This window comes from Moschus berezovskii, chromosome 10 (assembly GCF_049115385.1).
Source record: "Moschus berezovskii isolate FMDL1 chromosome 10, NW_MosBer_1.0, whole genome shotgun sequence".
NCBI lineage: Eukaryota > Metazoa > Chordata > Mammalia > Artiodactyla > Moschidae > Moschus > Moschus berezovskii.
The window spans coordinates 26,740,405-26,762,251 of record NC_142469.1 but is presented as its reverse complement, the minus strand read 5'-3'; the positions used below and the strand labels follow the sequence as shown (position 1 = coordinate 26,762,251).

At 42.1% G+C, this 21,847-nt stretch overlaps 2 protein-coding genes across 3 annotated transcripts in view; one reads left to right on the top strand and one right to left on the bottom strand.

Annotated features, from left to right (window-relative positions):
- Positions 1-2,947: 2,947 nt before the first annotated feature.
- Positions 2,948-5,804, bottom strand: LOC148776292 (uncharacterized). The gene is made up of 2 exons (XM_088840551.1): positions 5,625-5,804; positions 2,948-5,291 (listed from the first exon to the last, which is right to left on the bottom strand). Exons 1-2 carry the CDS (start codon positions 5,802-5,804, stop codon positions 5,085-5,087), a joined length of 387 nt encoding a protein of 128 aa, XP_088696677.1. The 3' UTR covers positions 2,948-5,084.
- Positions 5,677-21,847, top strand: part of IBTK (inhibitor of Bruton tyrosine kinase) — a 104,107-nt gene continuing 87,936 nt past the window's right edge. For both annotated transcript variants that reach the window (XM_055432827.2, XM_055432826.2), the window contains exons 1-2: positions 5,677-5,814; positions 17,304-17,994. In XM_055432827.2, the coding sequence (XP_055288802.2) occupies positions 17,488-17,994 (507 nt within the window). In that variant the 5' untranslated portion in view covers positions 5,677-5,814; positions 17,304-17,487. The remainder of the gene's footprint in view (positions 5,815-17,303; positions 17,995-21,847) is intronic.

Genomic DNA, 21,847 nt, shown 5'->3' with positions numbered 1-21,847 from the left:
AGTTCAGTTGCTCAGTCGTGTCCGACTCTTTGCGACCCCATGAATCACAGCATGCCAGGCGTCCCTATCCATCACCAACTCCCAGAGTTCACTCAAACTCATGTCCATCAAGTCGGTGATGCCATCCAACCACCTCATTCTCTGTCGTCCCCTTCTCCTCCAGCCCCAATCCCTCCCAACATCAGAGTCTTTTCCAGTGAGTCAACTCATCGCATGAGGTGGCCAAAGTATTGGAGTTTCAGCTTTAGCATCAGTCCTTCCAGTGAACACCCAGGATTGATCTCCTTTAGAATGGACTGGTTGGATCTCCTTGCAGTCCAAGGGACTCTCAAGAGTCTTCTCCAGCACCACAGTTCAAAAGCATCAATTGTTCGGCGATCAGCTTTCTTCACAGTCCAACTCTCACATCCATACATGACCACTGGAAAAACCATAGCCTTGACTAGACGGACCTTGGTTGGCATAGTAATGTCTCTGCTTTTTAATATACTATCTAGGTTTGTCATAACTTTCCTTCCAAGGAGTAAGCATCTTTTAATTTCATGGCTGCAATCATACGAGACAGCAAAAGAGACACAGATGTATAGAACAGTCTTTTGGACTCTGTGGGAGAGGGCGAGGGTGGGATGATTTGGGAGAATGGCATTGAAACACGTATATTATCATATGTGAAACGAATCGCCAGTCCAGGTTTGATGCATGATACAGGATGCTTGGGGCTAGCGTACTGGGATCAACCAGAGGGATGGGATGTGCAGGGAGGTGGGAGGCGGGTTCAAGATGGGGAACACATGTACACCCGGGGCAGACTCATGTCAATGTATGGCAAAACCAATACAATAATGTAAAGTAATTAGTCTCCAATTAAAATAAATAAAGTAAAATTCAATTTTAAAGATGCATTTCCTGCCAGGTCTAGAGATTTGTGGCATGCAGTATGTACCCAACCTGACATTTTAAATCCAACTTGCTTTTCTTCTCCTCCTCCCCAATCCCCCTCATCCTTTTCCTCATCCTCCCACTCCCTCTTCTTAAAGAAGCAGTGGTGATAATCTGATTAAATCACATAGTTAGGCAAAGAAGGAATACAAGCAAATCTAAGTTAAGGTGGGCTGAGAAACGGGCATTACAAATCTTCGTAGTAAAGGGGGAATAGAGTTTGTCCTGATTATAAAAGAATGCTAAGCTTGACAAATTCATAGATTTGATTAATCACAATTTTTGTTTGCCTCATGTAGGCTTTGAAATGGTCTTGAATTTCTCCAGTATTTGCCTTGAAATTTTGGGTTTATTGGTGAACTCTGCTTTCAAGCTTATATATTTCTAAAGTTATATTCAAACACTGCCATCTTGTGGGTCATTTCTTGGGTCTCCCAATCCCACCCCTCAAACTCGCTCATGCAAATATATTCATCCAGAAGATTTCAGGGATATCAACGTTTGTTAGGCCCACTAACAGCAGTAGTGAGATATATATGAAATCATTAAACTTCGTAAGGCCTTTATGAAGGAGGTACTGTTAATCCCATCAGAGGTGAGGAAACTGAGGCCTAGAGTGGTTGTATAATTTGACTTAGGTCTTCAAAGCTTACTGTAATAATAGACGTAAATTTTGCCTTCAGGACCTTTGCTTGTACTGCACCCACATATAAAACTAATAAATCTAAAAACAACCCAGTGTGACACAGTAATATGAATAAGCTATAGAACTAGTAGAGAAGAGAGGATAACTGTTAGGAAAGGGCATCAGGGACATCATCACAGATTTGTGAGGAGGTTGCATCCTCTAAGTGAGAATTAGAAGGATAATTTTTCCCATTGGGAGGACGCAGCAGAGACCATAACCCTTGGATCTAATAGTATAGAAACACCCTCAGTTCAGTTCAGTTGCTCTGTCATGTCCGACTGTTTGCGACCCCATGAACCACAGCATGCCAGGCCTCTCTGTCCATCACCAACTCCCGGAGTTCCCCCCAAACCCATGTCCATTGAGTCAGTGATGCCATCCAACCATCTCATCCTCTGTCGTCCCTGTCTCCTGCCCTCAATCTTTCCCAGCATCAGGGTCTTTTCCAACGAGTCAGCTCTTCACATCAGGTGGCCAAAGTATTGGAGTTTCAGCTTCAGCATCAGTCCTTCCAATGACAAGTTATCTAATTTTATCTGCCATTGTACCCTGTCTTCTTTTGGGAAACTACTTGTCATTCTGCTTCAATTATTTGTTGTTTAGTTGCTAAGTCATATCTGGCTCTTTGCGACCCCATGGACTGTAGCCAGCCCAGTTTCCTCTGTCCATGGAATTTTCCAGGTAGGAATACTGGAGTGGATTGTCATTTGCTTCTCCAGGGGATCTTCCAGATTCAGGGACTGAACCCATGTCTCCTGCATTGGCAGGCGGATTCTTTACCACTGAGCCACTATAGAACTCTAATAAAGACTGTCAGTCATGATGCCCTTACACTTCACCTAATCTGAGACAATATCAGGGTACATCAGGGGCCCTGAGATTTTCGTGCTTGAGGCAGAGGGCCAGTGCTGTCTTTCCTGGTGGCAAAGCCGAGGTGGGTGTCAGAAAGCTGCTTCCAGCCAAGCGTTCTTACCTGGAAGGCTGCTGCTAAGTCACTTCAGTCGTGTCCGACTCTGTGCTACCCCATAGATGGAAGCCCACCAGGCTCCCCCGTCCCTGGGATTCTCCAGGCAAGAACACTGGAGTGGGTTGCCGTTTCCTTCTCCAATGTGTGAAAGTGAAAAGTGAAAGTGAAGTCACTCAGTCGTGTCTGACCCTTAGCGACCCCACGGACTGCAGCCTACCAGGCTCCTCCATCCATGGGATTTTCTAGGCAAGAGAACTGGAGTGGCTTGCCATTGCCTTCTCCGACCTGGAAGGCAGTTTGGAGTAAAAGAAAATCAGGTCAAGCAATACAGTTCTCATCATCTGTAGGCCAGCTGCATTGCTGATCTTCTGGTAGTGATAACCACTCTTGCAAAACCTGAGCAGGTCTGGGTTTTGGTTCATTGCAACCGTACAAATTCTGATACTCTTTTTTCTGTCACCAGCTGAAGTAGGGGCAAGTACTGTATTCCTTGTCTCTGTGCAACTTCAATGGTAGCACAATACATTCTGATTATGAAGGATAGCACAATTAATTAACATGGGAAAAGTGGCATTTATGGAGTTTATTGGAAATGGTGTGGTTTAAACATCTCTGCGATGCTCTGTCTTGGCCTCATCTCAAGCTCTATTTCTGATGCCTGGACTATTTTCCTACTTCTCTGCCTCTAAATCACTGTAATCTTCTAAAACCATCCTTAGGTTTCTTGCTTTAAGCCTAATTTAATTTTAAAAAATTGTTTATTTTTTGGCCATACCATATGGGATCTGGGTTCTTAGTTCTCTCACTAGGAATTGAAACCAGGCCCATGGCAGAGAAAGCACAGAGTCCTAACCACTGGACAACCAGGGAATTTCCTAAGCCTACTTTGGAGATTCCAGTAAACTATTTTTTTAAACTTCCATTTTTTTGTTAACTTAATGAAGTAACTTTAATTATTGCAAATGAAAATGACAAATTTAAAATGATAGAAATTAAGAGTCACCAATAACCCACCACACAGACAATAACTGCTACTGGTATAGTTCTCTCTCCTTTCTTCTATGTGTCAGCACAAACAGAATTTTTTTTAATGGCTAATTTTGATCTCTTCCTTCACTAACCTCATCTCCAATGCATTTTTCATTTTCCTTTATTTGTACTATTTCCTGATCATTGCAGTATTCCATCCTGCAAATTACCAGTATCTTTGAAGACATCTAATCTTCCAGGGAAATGGGGAGCAATCTCACATCCCTTGGCTTGCAGTGTTTTTTTCCTGCTTCATCTTGTTATCATCTACTCATTCTTCTAATCTTAGTTCAAGTGTCACTTTTTTGGGAGCTTCAATTTGTCATAGTATTATTTGCAATTTTTGTAGAAGTTGCAAACAATTCTTATGTGTGGGATTATCTGGCTCTATATAAGTGTTTTGTTCACTAATTGGATCCCTATTGTTTACAAGTGCCTGACACTGGCTATTGTTAAAATGAATGGAATAATTGCAATGGAACTAGAATAATTCCACTGCTAAGGAAATACTTATTTATAAAAAGTAACATCTACCATTTAGGAAGTATTATTGTGTTCCAGGCACTCTGCTAAGTGCAATATGTCTCTATATAATTACATTTTCACAATGGTAATTGCATTGTTGCTATTTTACAAATGAGGAAACAGAGCTTCCAAAAAGCCAATTAATTTGCCCAGAGACTGATAAAATATTTGCTCTTTGGTCAGTGCATTTATTTATTTTACTTGCCATTGTTAGCTTCTTTGTGCATGAAAAGTCGTCATACATAGCTTATTTTCAAAATCACTTCAGTGTTTACATTATAAACTAGTTTTTGTTACCTGTCAAAGAAAGGCACCTAGAAAAAGGGGCAAAGAAAACAGAGCTAGTTATTCTCACTAACCAGCTGGGTGTCTTTAGGTTTCCACAAGGCAGGCTCCAGAAAGAGTACAGCTGAATGGACCGTCCCGAAGAAGACATTTAGTTCAACTGTCATTTTACAGATGAGAGAGACTAAGTGGCTTGTATAACTGACCGCGTGGCAGAGCCGCGCAGCTACCTCCTGACTTCCAGTGTTGTTTGTTCTCAGTCACCCAGCCCTCCCCGAACATTGACCGGGTGCCTACTCTATTAGGCACTCCCAGGCAGGGTGTTTCTTTTTCGCTACCCAGGGAAGGGGGAGCCTGGTGGGCTTCCGTCTATGGGGTCACACAGAGTCGGACACGACTGAAGTGACTTAGCAGCAGCAGCAGTATCGATTATTGGCTGCTTGCTTTTCCTCCCCCATTTTTCACGCGACCATTTTAAAAAGCGGCCCTTCCGTGAGGAGTTAAAGGGCGGGGGGGAGGATAGCGCCAGGCTGGCGTCAGGCAGAGCGGCCTGAGCTGGTGACTGGCTGGCCCCGGGTTGCTGGCTGGACCCGCACAGCGATGATCTAAGAAGCCCATGACGGCTTCTGACCCAGGGAGTGACCCCCCGGATCATCGGGGTGTGGGAAGGGCGGCTGTCTCTCCGCCAGGCCGCGCCCTGAGCTTTTCAGGGACCCCACTGCGAGGGCGTCGGGGAGGAAACTCAGGTGCCAGAGGCCTCCGCCTTTGGTTTCTGTTGCGTGGTGACCAAGGCATCCGTCCAGGTTCCCAGAGTTCAGTCTCTCCGCCAGGGTTTATCGTGCACTGCCAAGTCTCCAGCTGTGGGGGCGAACAGGATTTCTCCTTGGGCGACAGCTGACGCGAGGCGGACATTTCCACCACCCCTCGTTGGTTTAAGAGTCCCCGACCGCGGCCTTCCCCGACCCCGCCGTCCTCCTCCGCACACCCCAACCCGCCAGCGTTAGCAGCCCCAAGGCCGGCGGGGTCAAGTCCCCTTAGGGCGCCAGGCAAAGGCCCCAGTTTCGGCGCTGTCACGCGAGGCCTTGTGGGCAGACGCTAGCCAATCCTCAAGAGGCATACACGAGCCCCAGCCAATCCGCGCCCGTCTTATTCCTAGGTCCCGCCCGCGCCGGCCTTGCCCCCCAGACCTACCCTCCACCCGCCTCCCAGGCGCCTGTAGACGCGGCTGTAGCTGCAGCCGCCTCCAGAGCTGACGCGGGCCTGGGGACCGGCCTCCTCTGGCGCCCTTCGCTTTCTCCCGCTGCCTTCACTGAGGATGAGTCCCTGCGCTGCCACGCGCCCACCCCGCGGAGACCACTGGCGCATTTTCATCTAGCGACTGGTGAGGGAGGCTTCGGCCGCGCCGGGCCCGCAGCCGGGCAGAGGCGACGGGACGGTGTGATCTTCCCGCAGGGTGCGGGGGACAGCGGGCCGGGAACTCCGCGGCGCCCAGGCCGCCGGGCTCCGCGCGAGGCGGCGCGAGGCCGGCCGTGTGGCCCGGGTCCCGGCGGCCACCTCCCCGCCTCCTCCCCGAGCTAATGAATGGTGTGTGCGGGCGGCGCTCCGCGTTGCGGTTCTCCTGCCACGCCTTCCAGCCACGTCGCGCTGCTCGTTTCTGGTGGTTGTCTCGTGTCACTGCCCCTCGAGCCTGAATGCGAAGCCATTCCTCGAGGCGCCCGTATCCCTCAGCCCCTTCGTCGCGGCACAGAACTTTTCGTTCACTCTGGGGATGCTAACGACGAAGTGCAGAGTGAATCGACTGTTCTGTGAAAGGGACCCGTTCTTTCCGTGGGGGATGGAGGAGACAGGATAGAGGCCTCTGTTCTTGTGTCATGTTGCGGATTTCTAAAAAAATAAATTTTTAGTTCAGCAGCGAAATAAGTAACCCAGGATATCCGTGATTCCGGGTTTCCAGCGGGGTAATAAAGCATAAAGGGTGTTCACCAGACAGGTCAGGAAGTAGAAATTGATGTGACACCTTTTTTTCCCCCATGCATGGAAGGTAGGGGGTTTGAAAGTCGAAATTTATCAGAAATGATAAAAGAACCAGTGTTTCTATGCCCATGATGTCCAAATTCACATCCTGCCATAGATCTTTGATCTTTTCACTGCCCTTTTTTTTTTAACTTTTTACTTTTAATTTTTATTTATTTGGCTGCACCTGGTCTTAGTTGGGGCATCTGGGATCTAGCTCCGTGACCAGGGCTGAAACCTGGACTCCCTGACCTGGGAGCGCAGCGTCCTGGCCACTGACCACCAGGGAAGTCCCTGCCCTTTCTAATTTGAATTCCTTGATTTTTATGGATTTTAGAAACTGATACAGGGCAGAAAGAGCTGCTTTCTAAAAAGAATTATAGATACTTGCAGAAAGTAGATATTTAGTCAAAGCAGCTTATTTCAGGGAATTAAAAAAATGGCTCTTCTATTAAAAAATTTTTAAAAAACTTGTGTCCACTGCTTTCAGTATGCTAAATTGTACTTTATGCTTCAAGACCATAAAGTTCAGTAGACCATATTACATAAGGAGCTCAGTGTTACTTGGTTAATTATTTTAAATGATTTCAAAGTTAGCTTATTATTATTTTTTTAAATCTTTTGGTCATGTGTAGTGTCATGTGGAATCTTAGTTCCCCAACTAGGACCAGGGATCAAACCTGTACCCCCTGCAGTGGAGCACAGAATCTTAACCACTGGAGGGACCCCTAAGGAGATCCCTTTATTAATAGGGTGGTAATTCTTTGCCACCTCCAGAGATGTGCTTGTCCCCTAAAATTTGGGGAATTGTTCAATTGTGAAACTGAGTTTTGTGCTAATAAAATGTTGAATTTTCTATCTCTTGTACCGAGAGAATAATTGAGAAAACATTAGAATGAAATACAGTATTGATAAAGCTAAATTATTTCCTAAAGTAGTAAGTCTTGATGTTTTAAAATAAGGTGAAATATTTTTTCAGGGCTTACAGAAGGAATTTAAAATTTTAAAAATTCTTTGATTATAAGTCACTATAATTTGTAGCTTTGTAACAATTAACATAGATACAAGTCTTTAGGGAAGATATTTTGATTTTAGAGAGCTCTTCAAAAAAAATAAACCTACTGGTTGAATACATATTTTGTGAGAAATATAAATTAGTATGGCATTCCCTTCCCTCCCTTCAGAAGCTTAAAATCTTTATAGGCAAGGTCTCCACTCATAAGACAAGTTATCATTTTGCAGATGAAGAAATTTGGATTAGGGAGATTAAACTATTTGACCAGGGTTTTAGATGGTAGGAATCCAATTCTTTTTTTTTTAAGTGAAACATGTATTTATTAGGCAGAAAAGAGTTGCGCCCTCATGGTAGTTTGAATTACTTTTTAGGAGCCATTTCTTCTGGGTTTCATTTGGCCAGTCATTTTGATTTGCCTGGTTCTGAGTCTGTATTCAGTATAGCTTAGGAACTTCCCATGTGTGCCTGCTCATCTCTTAGCCAAGATGGATTCTAGTGCAGAGGCTTATGGGTAGTTGACATCACTTACTGTGAGGTGATGCCTTCCTCCCTTTTTGACCTCGAAGGAGCCTTTCATGTGTAGTCCACAAGGTCTCCTTGACTTCAAGAATGAGGAATAAGTGGTCTTTTATCTCTTATCTGGGCAGGGCCCAGACTCTTCCATCGTCCTGCTCTTATGGAGTTTCTGATATTTATGAAGTTTCTGTCCACAGAGGAGAAACTTCAGTTCAGCTCAGTTCAGTTGCTCAGTCGTGTCCGACTCTTTGCGACCCCATGAATAGCAGCACGCCAGGCCTCCCTGTCCATCACCAGCTCCCGGAGTCCACCCAAACCCATGTCCATTGAGTCGGTGATGCTATCCAACCATCTTATCCTCTGTCGTCCCGTTCTCCTGCACTCAATCTTTCCCAGCATCAGGGTCTTTTCCAATGAGTCAGCTCTTCGCATCAGGTGGCTAAAGTATTGGAGTTTCAGCTTCAACATCAGTCCTTCCAATGAACACCCAGGACTGATCTCCTTTAGGAGGGACTAGTTGGATCTCCTTGCAGTCCAAGGGACTCTCAGGAGTCTTCTCCAACACCACAGTTCAAAAGCATCAATTCTTCGGCGCTCAGCTTCCTTTATAGTTCAACTTTCGTATCCATACATGACCACGGGAAAAACCATAGCCTTGACTAGACGGACCTTTGTTGACAAAGTAATGTCTGCCTCAAAGCCCACCTAAGAGATATGAACCGAAGAAATCTTTATTGGGAGGATGAAGGGCAAAGGTCTGTCTTCTCTAGCTTCTTTAGACTGACATGGAGCTCATACATTCTACCTAGTTGGCGTCACAGAGCTTTTGTTCTGTCTCACCAAGGGATCCGGGGTGACTTCTGCTGTTATTTTGGAAGGATCTATTCCAAGGAGTAGGCAAGAGTACTGGAGAGGGTTGCCATTACTTTCTCCAGGGGATCTTCCCGACCCAGGGATCGAACCCAGGTCTCCCTCATTGCAGGCAGACGCTTTACCATCTGAGCCACCAGGGAAGCCCTTATTCCAAGGAGTGGCTGGTATCTCTCCATCACCATCATCTTGGTGCAAAACTGTTATAATTTGGAAGAGACAAACTTAATAATCTAGATTGGAAAAGTTAGGGGCCAAATATCTATAAAATAATTTTTTGTAACCAGGGGCCCAAGCAGGAGTAAGAACCAGGTTACATTTGGTAGCAGTTTTGATCCTGGTCTAGAGTCAGAGCTTGGGTTACCCTGTCCAGAGGAATGGAGCTATTTGGTGTGGTCATACACATTTTCTTTCTCCTGTTAGCCCAGAATGATTGATGTAGGTGTCACAGACCCAGTTAGAAGTAGTTGGACAAGTGACAATGTGAATGTTAATAGACAAAATTGGTCACATTTCTTTTCAGGAGAGTAAATCGGAAATCCAGTCTGGCCCTGGTGCTTTGGGGAGACTTGTAGAGAGGTAGCCATTTGTCTCATTTTATCTAGGTAGGTTTTAACTCTTGATGTTGTATTAGCATATAGATAATGAGTGCTATTTGTCGCTGCACATGTGTTTTCTCATCTTGTTAACATATGATTTAAAGCAAATTCATTGTCTAAAAATATAATAATTATAAGAGGAGGCCTTTAAAAAGTAAGGTCGTGGTCACCAGCTGCTAGCACACATTCTTTTGAGACTGGTTGGTGGCATCCCAAGTTTGACACAGTTCAGAAAACTTAAGTTCTTAGTAATACAAGGACTTGTTTGAAATCACATCAATAGTAGGAGCCCAATTCTTCCGACTACAAGTAAGGGTAATTCTTTTCTGCCACACTGTTCTAGTTTTTATTGAAGATTTCCTAACTGCATTTTGAAAGAGCAGTTTGGGTAGAGAGAATAGGTAGAATTCACACTGTTTTCTACCTGTGTGATTTTAGATAGGCTACTCAAGCTTTTACATCAATTTCCTCTTAAAGTAAAGGTAATAATATATACAGGACAATGCAGACTGGAAAGAGGATTAAGATTAAGTTAGTTCATTTATGTAAAGCACTATGCTTGTCCATATGAAAGTTCAAAAGATGGTAGACGTAACATTTGTAAGCCATGGACAAGTTGGCAGCCTTGTAAAGGTTTGAGTAACAACATTCCAAGCAGAAGGGACTTTAATATAGTTACTCCCTTTTCTGATCTATATATATCACTATGTTCCTTTTTCCTTCATAACATTTCTTGGGTATTTACATGTGCATGAATTGTCTCATTGATTTTTCAGAACAACTCAGGAGATAAATAGTTGTTCCCTTTTTACAGGAGAGAGTTGAAGCTTAGGCGATGGGTGATGTGCCCAGGGTAATTTATAATTTAATTAGTGGTGTATCTGAGTTACTAGCTCAGTGTTCTGAATTCACAGTCTGAACTTTGTGCTACATAATCGCCAAGTCTAACTGGCATCCTCTTTCTGAGGTCACAAGGCTATTTATGCATGAAATATATTGTTTCATTTTGGTCTTAAGTATTTCAGAGACTAGCATGATCAGATTTGTGTTTTAAGAATATAACTGAACTCTTAACCAAGGGTATAAATAGGATTATGAGCCATTGTTGAGGGCTCAACCTCTGTTGACTGGCACCTTTGAAGTGAACCAGTCTTCAAGGTTAACAGTTGCCTGTAGCTAACTGTACTCCTCCACTCAATTTCTCATTAACACTTCATCACATATAAAACAAATTTTCACCTTTAATTTCTGTTTGTTCCTTTTGTTTTAAGTTTGTTTTCTCTGATTTCTAAAGTATTTACCCTCTACTTTTCTTCCTGGCTGGCGAAGCCAGAAACCTAGGAGTTGTCACCACATCTAATCAACTCAGGGTCCTAAATATGTTTTTGATTGCTCACTTTGTTTATCCCTAAAGAAAGGCATGTAAGACTTTCTATAATCTGGTACATCCAGTATATATATATATTAGGCATTACGCATTTCTGTTTTCTGAATTTCTTGGAATTTTCAGAATGGACCAAGGTGATTTTAGTGCTTTTATATTTACTCTTACTTCTGCCTCAAATGCCTGCTAACCCTAGGCTGACATGTGCTCATCTTAAGTCTTCGTTTATACATATCCTTCGGGAAATCTCTCTATCCCTCCTATTGACTCTACATTCCTGTGAGTCACTTGTTATATCTTTACCATAGGTTTTTAATCATGATTTTTTTTTTAGTACTTGCTTAAATTCATTTCCTTCTACTAAGCAGTTCATTCCCCTGTACTAAACTGTGACCCACTGATGGTAGACTATGAACTAGATAATAAATCTTGTTCAGTCAATACAGTTGTTAAATGAGCTGTATTTTCACTCAGGTATTATCGATGAATAGCGAGAATAGAATTTTTCTAATTATCTAGAGTAACAGTGAAAACTGTCAGTCGCTTAGTTGTGTCTGATTCTGCAATCCCACGACTGTAGCCCTCTCTAGGCTCCTCTGTCCATGGGATTTCTTAGCCAAGAATACTGGAGTGTGTAGCCACTCCCTTCTCCAGGGGATCTTCCCAACCTCGGGATTGAACCTGAGTCTCCTGCATTGCGGGCAGATTCTTGACTGTCTGAGCCACCAGGGAAGCCCTTAAGCTCTATGTATTTTTGTTTCTGCAGTACTTTGTGACCTGAGGAGGCAGCATAGTGTTGTAGAAATAGCTTGGACTTTACTGTGAAATAGATCTGTGTTTGAATCCTGAATCCTAAGTGTTTTGCTGATAGTGTGATTTGGGTGGCCTACTTAACCTCTCTGGTGTAAAATATCACATCACGAGTACTTCCTTTGCTCTCTTTGCCTTCAATAAGTATTGTTCAAAGCTTAAATAAGATTAACACTAGGCACTGGGCCAGGAGTTTAGGGGAAACATGAGGGCTGGAGACAGGTTTGAGGATTATGAGCACATAGGTTAAAGTAACATGAAGAGATTGAAACTATCCAAGGAGAGTATGAATTAGGAAAGGAAGACTCAGTGGAACTCTGAGAGAAGCCCAACATTGGAATGTCAGGGGACGGGAAAATGCCTTTGGAAGAAGTGGTAGGAGAGAGAGCCCATGCTTAAATGCTTCAGTGGTTCCCTGTCCTTTCAGTACTCCTTGGAGATGTGAATGTGGTGGTAACGATTTAACAGCAGGGAAGTCAAGTAACATTATCCCCAAGTAATATTTGGTAATTTGGATGCCATTGGTAACCTTAGTATGTATGGTTTCACTGGAGGAGAGTGCTTGGAAACCAGTAACAGAGATATTGAAAACCAAACATGAGCTCTGGGATAAAAATTATCTTTTTGTTAATGAAGAAATGGTAGTAATAAAAGCTACTATTTGTGGAATATTCATTTGGTGGCAGATACCATGATGAGCAGCTTCATTTATCATTATAGTATCTCTGTGAGGTGGGTGACATTGTCTCTGTTTTCAGGTGAAGAAATGAAAGCTGGGAGAGATTATTGTACTTTGTAGTTACATAATTGGTAACAGCTGGCGTTGCTATATTTGAATTCAAATATGTAGGATTCAGAGAAGTGCTAGCTCTTAGTCACTTCCATATTTATGTTCATAGTACTCTATATGTGCCTCTCTCTATACTATTGTATAGTATCACTTTTATTTAGATTTAATATTCTTTTTTCCCTTTAAGTGTTTGAATTATGTATCATAACAAATTAGGGAATTCTTTTCTCTTGTACCTTAATTGCATGTAGGGTTTGAGTGACTGATGTAAGTGAACCCACTCCAGTGTTCTTGCCTGGAGAATCCCAGGGACGGGGGAGCCTGGTGGGCTTCCGTCTATGGGGTCGCACAGAGTCGGACACGACTGAAGTGACTCAGCAGCAGCAGCAGCAGCAGCAGCATAGGGAAAGCTGGCTACGAGAGGGTCATTGTGTTGTTCAAGGGACAGCTGTAGTTGAAAATGCTATGTAGATATAGTTGGTCAGCAAGAGGCAAAATTAAGCTTCTGTTTTTGGAACTTTGTGGAATTTTTAAATACTTTCAATCCAAGCTTGGTTTGATTAACAGATGTGAAACTTGCAGATATGAAGGGCTGGCTACATATTTAAAATAAATTAAAATGAAAAAAGTATTTTATGAACTTAATTTGATACCTTGGAAAAGGTAATTTATGTAGAATTTCTACTATAAAACCTTTAAAATCTAGGCATTATAGATGGATTGACTAATTTAAAATCCAGAAGACAAAAATACTGAAAGGAGAAGTTAATTAGGAGATGATAAATAAAAGGTGATAGAGTAATGCTTAATGTGAAGTAGTCTACTCTAGATATAAAATTTCTAGTATATTGGTGTTTAGTTTTCTAACAGTGAAGAAACTGAAGATAAGTAGTTTATCAAGTGATTGACAATATTTTGTTTCTCCAGATCTGAAAGGGCAAAGCAAGAAACATTAGCATATTGGAAAAAGACTGGAGGCTCATGTATGATGGTTGAGTTTTCTTGAACTGCCTGTGGCCTCTCTCATCAACACATTAGCCTTTATGTGTGTTTTTAAGATGTATGTTTATTTTAGAATGTGTACATGCACTTGGTAAAGCATTCAGAAGAGGTTTGTTGTAAAAAGTAAGTCTGCCTTCCATTTCTGTCTCCAGCCATGTGCTCTTCCCTGGAGCAGCCACTATTAACCATTTCCTTGTATGTTCTTTCGTGCGTATTTAAGCATAAACATGTGCTTACGTATACATTTTCTCATAAGTGGCATTACACATGCATCTAGTTTTAAGAGACAATTTACAATTTATCTTGCAGGCTATTTCATATTAGAAAATATGTAGCAGCCTTTTTTTTTTTTGATACATGAACAATCTTTTACATGGACATACCATAACTCTTAACTATGAAGATTTTTTTCATGCATTTATGCAGTGACTGTTCTTGTACTTAGGCCGTTTCACACATGGGTATATTTTTACAGGATAAACTCTTAGGAGTAAAATTTCTTGAGTCAGAAGGAATGTGCATTTTACATTTTGGCAAATATTACAGAATTGCTGTCTGTAATAACTGTACTGGTGTACACTCACCAACAGTGGAGTCGTTTCTATTTCTCCACACCCTTGTCTATTCATAGTGATATTATCCTTTTTGATCTTTGTCTTTCTGATAAAATTAGTGTCTCATTGTAGTTTTAATTTACATTTCTTTTCTTTTGAATGAGATGAGTTTCTTTTTAAAAATCCATTTAAATCCCCACCCCCACCCCCTCTTTGTGTGAGAAAGTTGGTCATATTCTTTGACTTTTATTCTATTGGTCTCTTACTACTTTGTATAGATGATATATTAAAGGAAAAATTTTCTCCTTTTTTGTCTTTAACATTTTTTATGTATGTTTTAAACTGATGGAATTTATTGTTTTATAACTTTTGGATTTTAGATCATATTTAGAGAGACTTTTTGTGCTTTGAGATTATAAAAAAGAGTCTCTTTGTTTTTCATCTAGTATTTTTATGGTGTTACATCTTATTTTTGACCCATCTGGAATTTATATTGGTGTAAGACTCACTGGAAAAGAGTCTGATGCTAGGAGGGATTGGGGGCGGGAGGAGACGGGGACGACAGAGAATGAGATGACTGGATGGCATCACCGACTCGATGGACATGAGTTTGAGTGAACTCCGGGAGTTGGTGATGGACAGGGAGGCCTGGCGTGCTGTGATTCATGGGGTTGCAAAGAGTCGGACATGACTGAGCGACTGAACTGAACTGAACTGAAGGTATGAATTAAGTATTTATAGTTTTTCCCCCTCAGCTATCCAGTTGTTTTGATACTTTTTATTTGGCATATTTAAAAAGAAATACTTATTTACGTGACAGCACTGGGTTCTAGTTAGGGCACAGAGGATCTTTTTGTTGTGGCATGCAGGGACTTTAGTTACAAGATCAAGTTTCTTGACCAAGGGTTGAACCTCGGGCCCTTGAATTGGGAGCATGGAGTCTTAGTCACTAGACCACCAGGAAAGTTCCAATACCTGATGTTTAATTAACATCTCCCTCTGTGGTGAAGAACCTTCCAGGCAGAGAAAACAGCGCCAGCATGGTGCCTGGCACTTAGTAAATACTGAATGATTAGAGTGTTGGTTATTTTGGTGGTGGAGGTGCTAGTGATAATGATGATTGGCTGCTCTGGGTCTTCATTGCTGCACGAGGGCTTTCTCTAGTTGCAGCAAGTGGGGGCTGCTCTTTAGGGCACGTGGGCTTCAGCAGTTGTGGCTAGTGGGCTCAGTTGTCGGCTGGAGGGCTTCAGAGCGCGGGCCCAGGAGTTGTGGTGCACTGGCTTAGTTGCTTTGAGGCTTGTGGGATCTTCCTGGAGCAGGAGTTAAACCTGTGCCCTCTGTGTTGGCAGGCAGGTTCTTAACCACTGGACCACCAGGGAAGCCTCATCATTCACTTTTAAGGGGTAAAGTTTTCAAGTGGGATTCCTATAAAGACAATAGATTTAAGTGTGTTTATAGCTTGTGGAGATATAAATGGTTAGAGTGTAGAAATACAGGAGAGACATAATGAAGGTTCTGGAAGAAAATAGGTGGATTCCAGAGTAACACATGGAAGTTAACCTTAAACATGAGACTGGAAAAACTGAGAGGATGACTGATAGAGATACAGAATGTTAGAAATGTGACGGTGGTGTTGATGCAACCAACCAGTGACCCATAGTCAGAATAAAAGAGGGCTTTGTTCCAACTCACCTGCAGACTGTAGCCCGGGAACTTGGGCTCAGTAACTTGGGAAGAGCCAGTATAAACATGAATTTTTTTTGCTGGGAAATACATACAGTCAAGCGTACATGTTGGTAAGAGCACTGCTACTCACAAATGACAGATATCTCAAGTAAATGATTGTAGTGTTTTTCTGTGTATGGGGAGGTGCAAGAATCTGGTCGTCTTACTATTGTGGAGCCTGTAGATCCCCAGTGTAGAATGCTTCATCCTGTTTTTCCCATCCTAAATTTTCCTCAGGACATACTGTCAGTGGGTTACTGCAGTAGGTTGCGACTCAAGCTTTCTGTTCTTGGATGGTGAGCCACACTCTTTAATGGTAAAAGCAGATGTACAGTGTGTTTGACAGGCCATAAGACAGGCTGTTTTTAGTTAGCATAAATTTAAAGCCAAATCATGTTTAAGCAAGAATGACCTCTCCATCTCTCAGTATGTGAAAATTTTTTCTATTAGTGAAAAGTTTTTTTTTTTAAACCTGGTTAATTTTTTTTGGCAACCATAACAGAACAGATAATGCAAAACTGTGGTGATCTAAAAAACAATATCAAGGTGACCTCGAAATTCATTTCTTTGAGTTACATATGAAGTAGGGACAGGTAACTGCAGTTTCAGGGCTTGAAATCTCCTAAAATGCAGGGACAGCACTCAGTAATACCTCCCTCTTCCTTTCTGCCCTTTCTTCCCTTGCCTCATCTCTCTCACTCACATACTCTCTCTCTCCTGTCAGATGACAAAATTAAAAAAAAATTGGTAACAACTTTGCCGTTCTTTATTCAAGGGAGACAACCCATGGATTGCGGGGAGTTCAGTTCTCACTAGCGATGAGGCTGTCTTCTGGGGGATTTTGGGCAAGAGAGAGAGAATTTTGCAGAATGTTGGAAGAGGCAACTCTGAAGCAGGGTGTGCTTGACTAGGAGGTTGGGTATTTCCTACTGAGGTGTGCAGGTCCTATTTTGTACAGGGAAGTGAGCGCACCAAAGCAGAGTTGGAGGATTGATTGGTGTGAGGTTCCTGGACGGGTGTATCTGTAACTGTGGACTGACGTAGGCCTGGGTTTGTGATACAGGCAGGGCCTGATTAAATGAATTAACTTCATCACTCCCCATATACATACCTACCCATAATGCCTGGATCCTGAAGTAAAGTTTGAGTGAAGTCAAAGAGCTTAGACATACCTCGGATGTGAGAGACCCTTCCAGTCATCTGTGTGGTGACGTTGGTAGAATCCAGGCAGACCGGCTGGAAGGTGCCTGCCAGGTGGATCCAGTTCCCTTTCCTCGTCAATTTTCTCGGTGGGGGTGAATGGAGCCACCTTTCAGACAGGCTTATAGTTAAGCAGAACTCACCTCCCTCGTCAAAACTGGGAGAGGAGGCCGAGCTTTTGTCAGTGAATCTCTTACTTTGCACAAATTCCATACGGAGAGTATCACAGGGGAGGAGGAGCAACTAAAGTCAGCCTGTCATTGATTTGCTTGCTTGCTTTTGAAAGTAGGAATCAGAGGCACTTAAATAGGGGGAAAATTGTATTGTAAAATACTTGAGAAGAGTAAGAGAGAGATTCTGTATTTTTTACTTTGTTCCTCCTTCTCTTACAGGTCACCCTTGCAATTATGGATATTTAAAAGGATCAAACAGTGTGGAGGGGGAGTTCCCCTCCTCACTCCCCCTTGGTGCTTGACTCCAGGAATAATTTATAAACTGTGCAAAGTTTTCTTTTTTAAAGAAAGAACTTGTATTTGATATAAAATTTATAGAGCTATTTATAATTTTTTGATTTAAATGCCAAAATACATTGTACAAATCTATATAGTTTTATACTGTTGCCAGGAGGATTTAAATTATAACCCTAAACAGGCCGTTTATTCTCTATCAGTCTTTCTGAATAGCACCTTTGTGGCCTGGCTTTTTCATTTTTTAAAATTATCTGACTATTCTGAAGAAGGAAGCTCCCTAAAAACAATTAGGATGAATTCTTCCATCCCTGACTGCACATCAAAGTGTCGCTCCCTGACGCATGCTTTGGATGTCCTTTCTGTGGTAACGAAGGGGAGTGAAAACCAGATTAAGGCCTTTCTCTCCAGTCATTGTTACAATGCTGCAACCATCAAGGATGCCTTTGGCCGGAATGCGCTCCACCTGGTTTCCTCCTGTGGAAAAAAAGGAGTGTTAGATTGGCTTATTGAGAAAGGAGTGGATCCCTTGGTGAAAGACAAGGAGTCAGGATGGACAGCTTTGCATAGAAGCATTTTTTATGGACATATTGATTGTGTTTGGTCTCTACTGAAGGTAAGTGCCTTTTGTTCTTTTAAAACTTTTCTATCTGGCATGTGTTTTTCTTAATCTCCACGAAGAGATTGGCGTTCTTATCAATTGATAAGAACTTGATATCTTTTACTATTGTAACCATTTTTAGAATTCAAATCTCATATATCCTTTTAATTTAAACCTTTTATGTTGTGAAATTCTAAGCATATACTAAAGTTTAAAATGTAAACTGTTGGCCAATTTTGTGTTACATATTTAATACCTCTCCACTGACTTTCTCCACCCCATGTTATTTTAAAGTAAATCCCAGACATTTTGTCATTTACACAGTACTGTATATCTTTCAGTATTTTTAAGAAGTATGGTTTCCTTTTCTATAACTATATCATTGGCTACTTTAAAAGGGCAAGAGTTATTGAAATCATATAAGGACTCTGATTTGAGTAGTGTGTTCATTTCTTGTTTGGTTAGGGATTAAGTTTTTATTGTTGTTTTCGTTCAGTCACTGAGTCGTGTCCAACACTTTGTGACCCCATGGACTGTAGCACACCAGGCTTCCCTGTCCTTCAGTATCTCCCAGAGTTTGCTCAAATTCATGTCCATTGAGTCAGTGATGCTGTCTAACCATCTTTTCCCCTGCAGCCTCCTCCTCCTCCTGCCCTCAATCTTTCCCAGCATCAGGGTCTTTTCCAGTGAGTTGGCTCTTTGCATTAGATGGCCAAAGTATTGGGACTTCAGCATCAGGCCTTCCCTTGGATATTCCGGGATGATTTCCTTTAGGATTGACTGGTTTGACCTCCTTGCTGTCTGTAAATAGTATGAAAAGGCAAAGTTTTTATAGTTGTTTAAAGAATTAATCAGAATCAGTTTTGCATGCGTGCTAGGGCGCTTCAGTCATGTCCGGTTCTTTGCGACCCTGTGGGCTATAGCATACCAGGCTCCTTTGTCCATGGGATTCTCCAGGCAAGAATACTGGAGTGGGTTGCCATTTCCTCCTCCACGGAATCTTCCCAACCCAGGGATTGAACCCATGTCTCTGGAATCTCCTGCATTGGCAGGTAGGTTCTTTACTGCTAGCACCACCTGGGAAGCCCAAAAAGTGTTAGTTGCTCAGTAGTGTCTGGCTCTTTGCAATTCCATGGACTGTAGCCCGCCAGGCTCCTCTGTCCATGGGATTTCCCAGAATCAGTTTATTTTAAATTTCCCATGAAGTAGATTAAATCTAGGCTTGTTGTACTGGTTAGACAAATAATGTTTTAAGATATACCCCGGTAACATTTCATTAATAAATGCAAGTTAAAAAACTGTCAGAAATAATGAGTTAGCTGCACAGTGTGTTTTCATACAGGCATTCAGTTGTGTTTGTGGAGGACCAGAGAACAAAGCAGTTCCTGTCCTCCAGGAACTTGTGGTCACATTGTAAGACATTCAGTTCAGTTCAGTTGCTCAGTCGTGTCCGACTCTTTGTGACCCCATGAATCACAGCACGCCAGGCCTCCCTGTCCATCACCAACTCCTGGAGTTCACTCAAACTCACGTCCATCGAGTTGGTGATGCCATCCAGCCATCTCATTCTCTGTCGTCCCCTTCTCCTCCTGACCCCAATCCCTCCCAGCATCAGAGTCTTTTCCAGTGAGTCAACTCGTCGCATGAGGTGGCCAAAGTATTGGAGTTTCAGCTTTAGCATAAGTCCTTCCAATGGACACCCAGGATTGATCTCCTTTAGAATGGACTGGTTGGATCTCCTTGCAGTCCAATGGACTCTCAAGAGTCTTCTCCAGCACCACAGTTCAAAAGCATCAATTCTTCGGCGAACAGCTTTCTTCACAGTCCAACTCTCACATCCATACGTGACCACGGGAAAAACCATAGCCTTGACTCGACGGACCTTTGTTGGCAAAGTAATGTGTCTGCTTTTTAATATACTAAGACATTAGGGAGCTTATATTCTGTTTTTGATTTCAAAACAATTGTTTGCATGGTGGTCTTTAGGTAGTAACATTTACTGATCAAAGTGATTTTCAGTATATATTAATAGCAAAATATCCTTTTTAGAGCTAAACTGTCTAAGTCTACTGGAGAAGGCAATGGCACTCCACTCTGGTACTCTTGCCTGGAAAATCCCATGGATGGAGGAGCCTGGTAGGCTGCAGTCTATGGGGTCTCGAAGAGTCAGACACGGCTGAGCACCTTCACTTTCACTTTTCACTTTCATTCATTGGAGAAAGAAATGGCGACCCACTCCAGTGTTCTTGCCTGGAGAATCCCAGGGATGGGGGAGCCTGGTGGGCTGACATCTGTGGGGTTGCACAGCATCAGACACGACTGAAGTGACTTAGCAGCAGCAGCAGCATCTAGGTCTACTACTTACCAAGTCATCTTGGATGAGTTACTGAATTTTGAACCTCAGTTTCATCTATAAAAAAGAGGATAATGATAGTACCATCCTCATTTTTTTTCCCCAGTGAGTTTCAGTGAAGAAAAACTTTTCTTAAGTATTAAATGGTACTGTTAATTCCTATTATATCTGAAACCTTTGGGTATCAGTTTAATTCTCTTATTATAACCTCTTTTATAGCAAAAGTTAGGTTAATAAGAGTTAAAGCATCTATCAGCTCTACTTTTACCCTTTCCCTTTAGTTTCTGCTGGAAAATTGGATGACTGCCAGTCCTTTCAAGCTTGAGAATGTCCTTCGGTTTTCTGCTGTTCTAGGGTTTGCCATTCAGGTGTGAGAATTTGGGTCTTCAGTTTGAAATAGGTTCTGGTATGAATTTTGGACCTTCCCTCCCTTTGGATTTCATTTACCTTTAGAAATCCCAGTCATCCTTGCTGCCTTGGCTAGGAGAGGCCAGGACATTGTGCCTTGGGCTACCTTGCTCTTGGCTTGACTGTCTGGTTTTCATCAAGCGTCCTTCTGATTAGTGATAGACATCCAACATGGATGCTTCTCACTGCTAAAATATCCCATAGAAACTTCTTTCTTCCACTGAGTACTCCCATGTTGCTATAATCCATCTGCATTTGTTTAGTCCAGACTTCTTTCCTTTCCCTTTTTAACTCTTCTTTAATTGGAAGGGCTGCAATGATAGAAGTGTTTGTTGTCAATTTTGCTTCTACTGACAACTCTAGCATTTAGGGTGTTATGGATGAGCAGGAAGAGACTATACAGAAAAACACATTCTAAATGAATTACATTTGATACAAACTTCATAGTATGAAATTTTAAAATTAAGTGCTAAAATTGTACAATAAATTTACACCCATGCTGTCACTTCCCAGTTGCCAAAGATGAAAACCCTCCGCAGAAACTTCTTATGGAAGAACTAGCTGAATCATAAGATTGTGTGGACTAAATGATAACTATTTGTGAAGTATTTGGAACAGAAATTTTTCTTTAGTGCCTGATGTGTATTAGGCAGTGATCTCAGTGCTAGAGATATTATAATGAAAAAAAAAGGAATCCTTTTTTGCTTGTTTTTTTGTTATGCTTAGATGCTATTTAGTAAGCTGGTGAATTTATCTCCTCTTTGGGGGATATATAAAGAGTCGATCTTTAAATAAATAAGATAGACTACACACTATTTAGAATTTAAAGTGAGCATACTAAAAAGTGTCAGAGACCACTATATCTAGGGAACTCCAAAGGCAAAAAAAATGTTGCTAGTCCTTTATGCAGTTGGGGCTACTTAAGAAGATGCAGTTAGGGTCCAGTAAAGTTTAGGATGAATTTGTAAAACTGGTAAAGTAAACTCTGCAGGGATCTGAGTTTCTGGGATCCTATTTGTCAAATTTGTAACTTGGAACACTGCCCTGGAATCAGCCCTTTTTACTCTTATAAAGGTCAAAATCAGGTCTTTCTATGTGGATTTATTA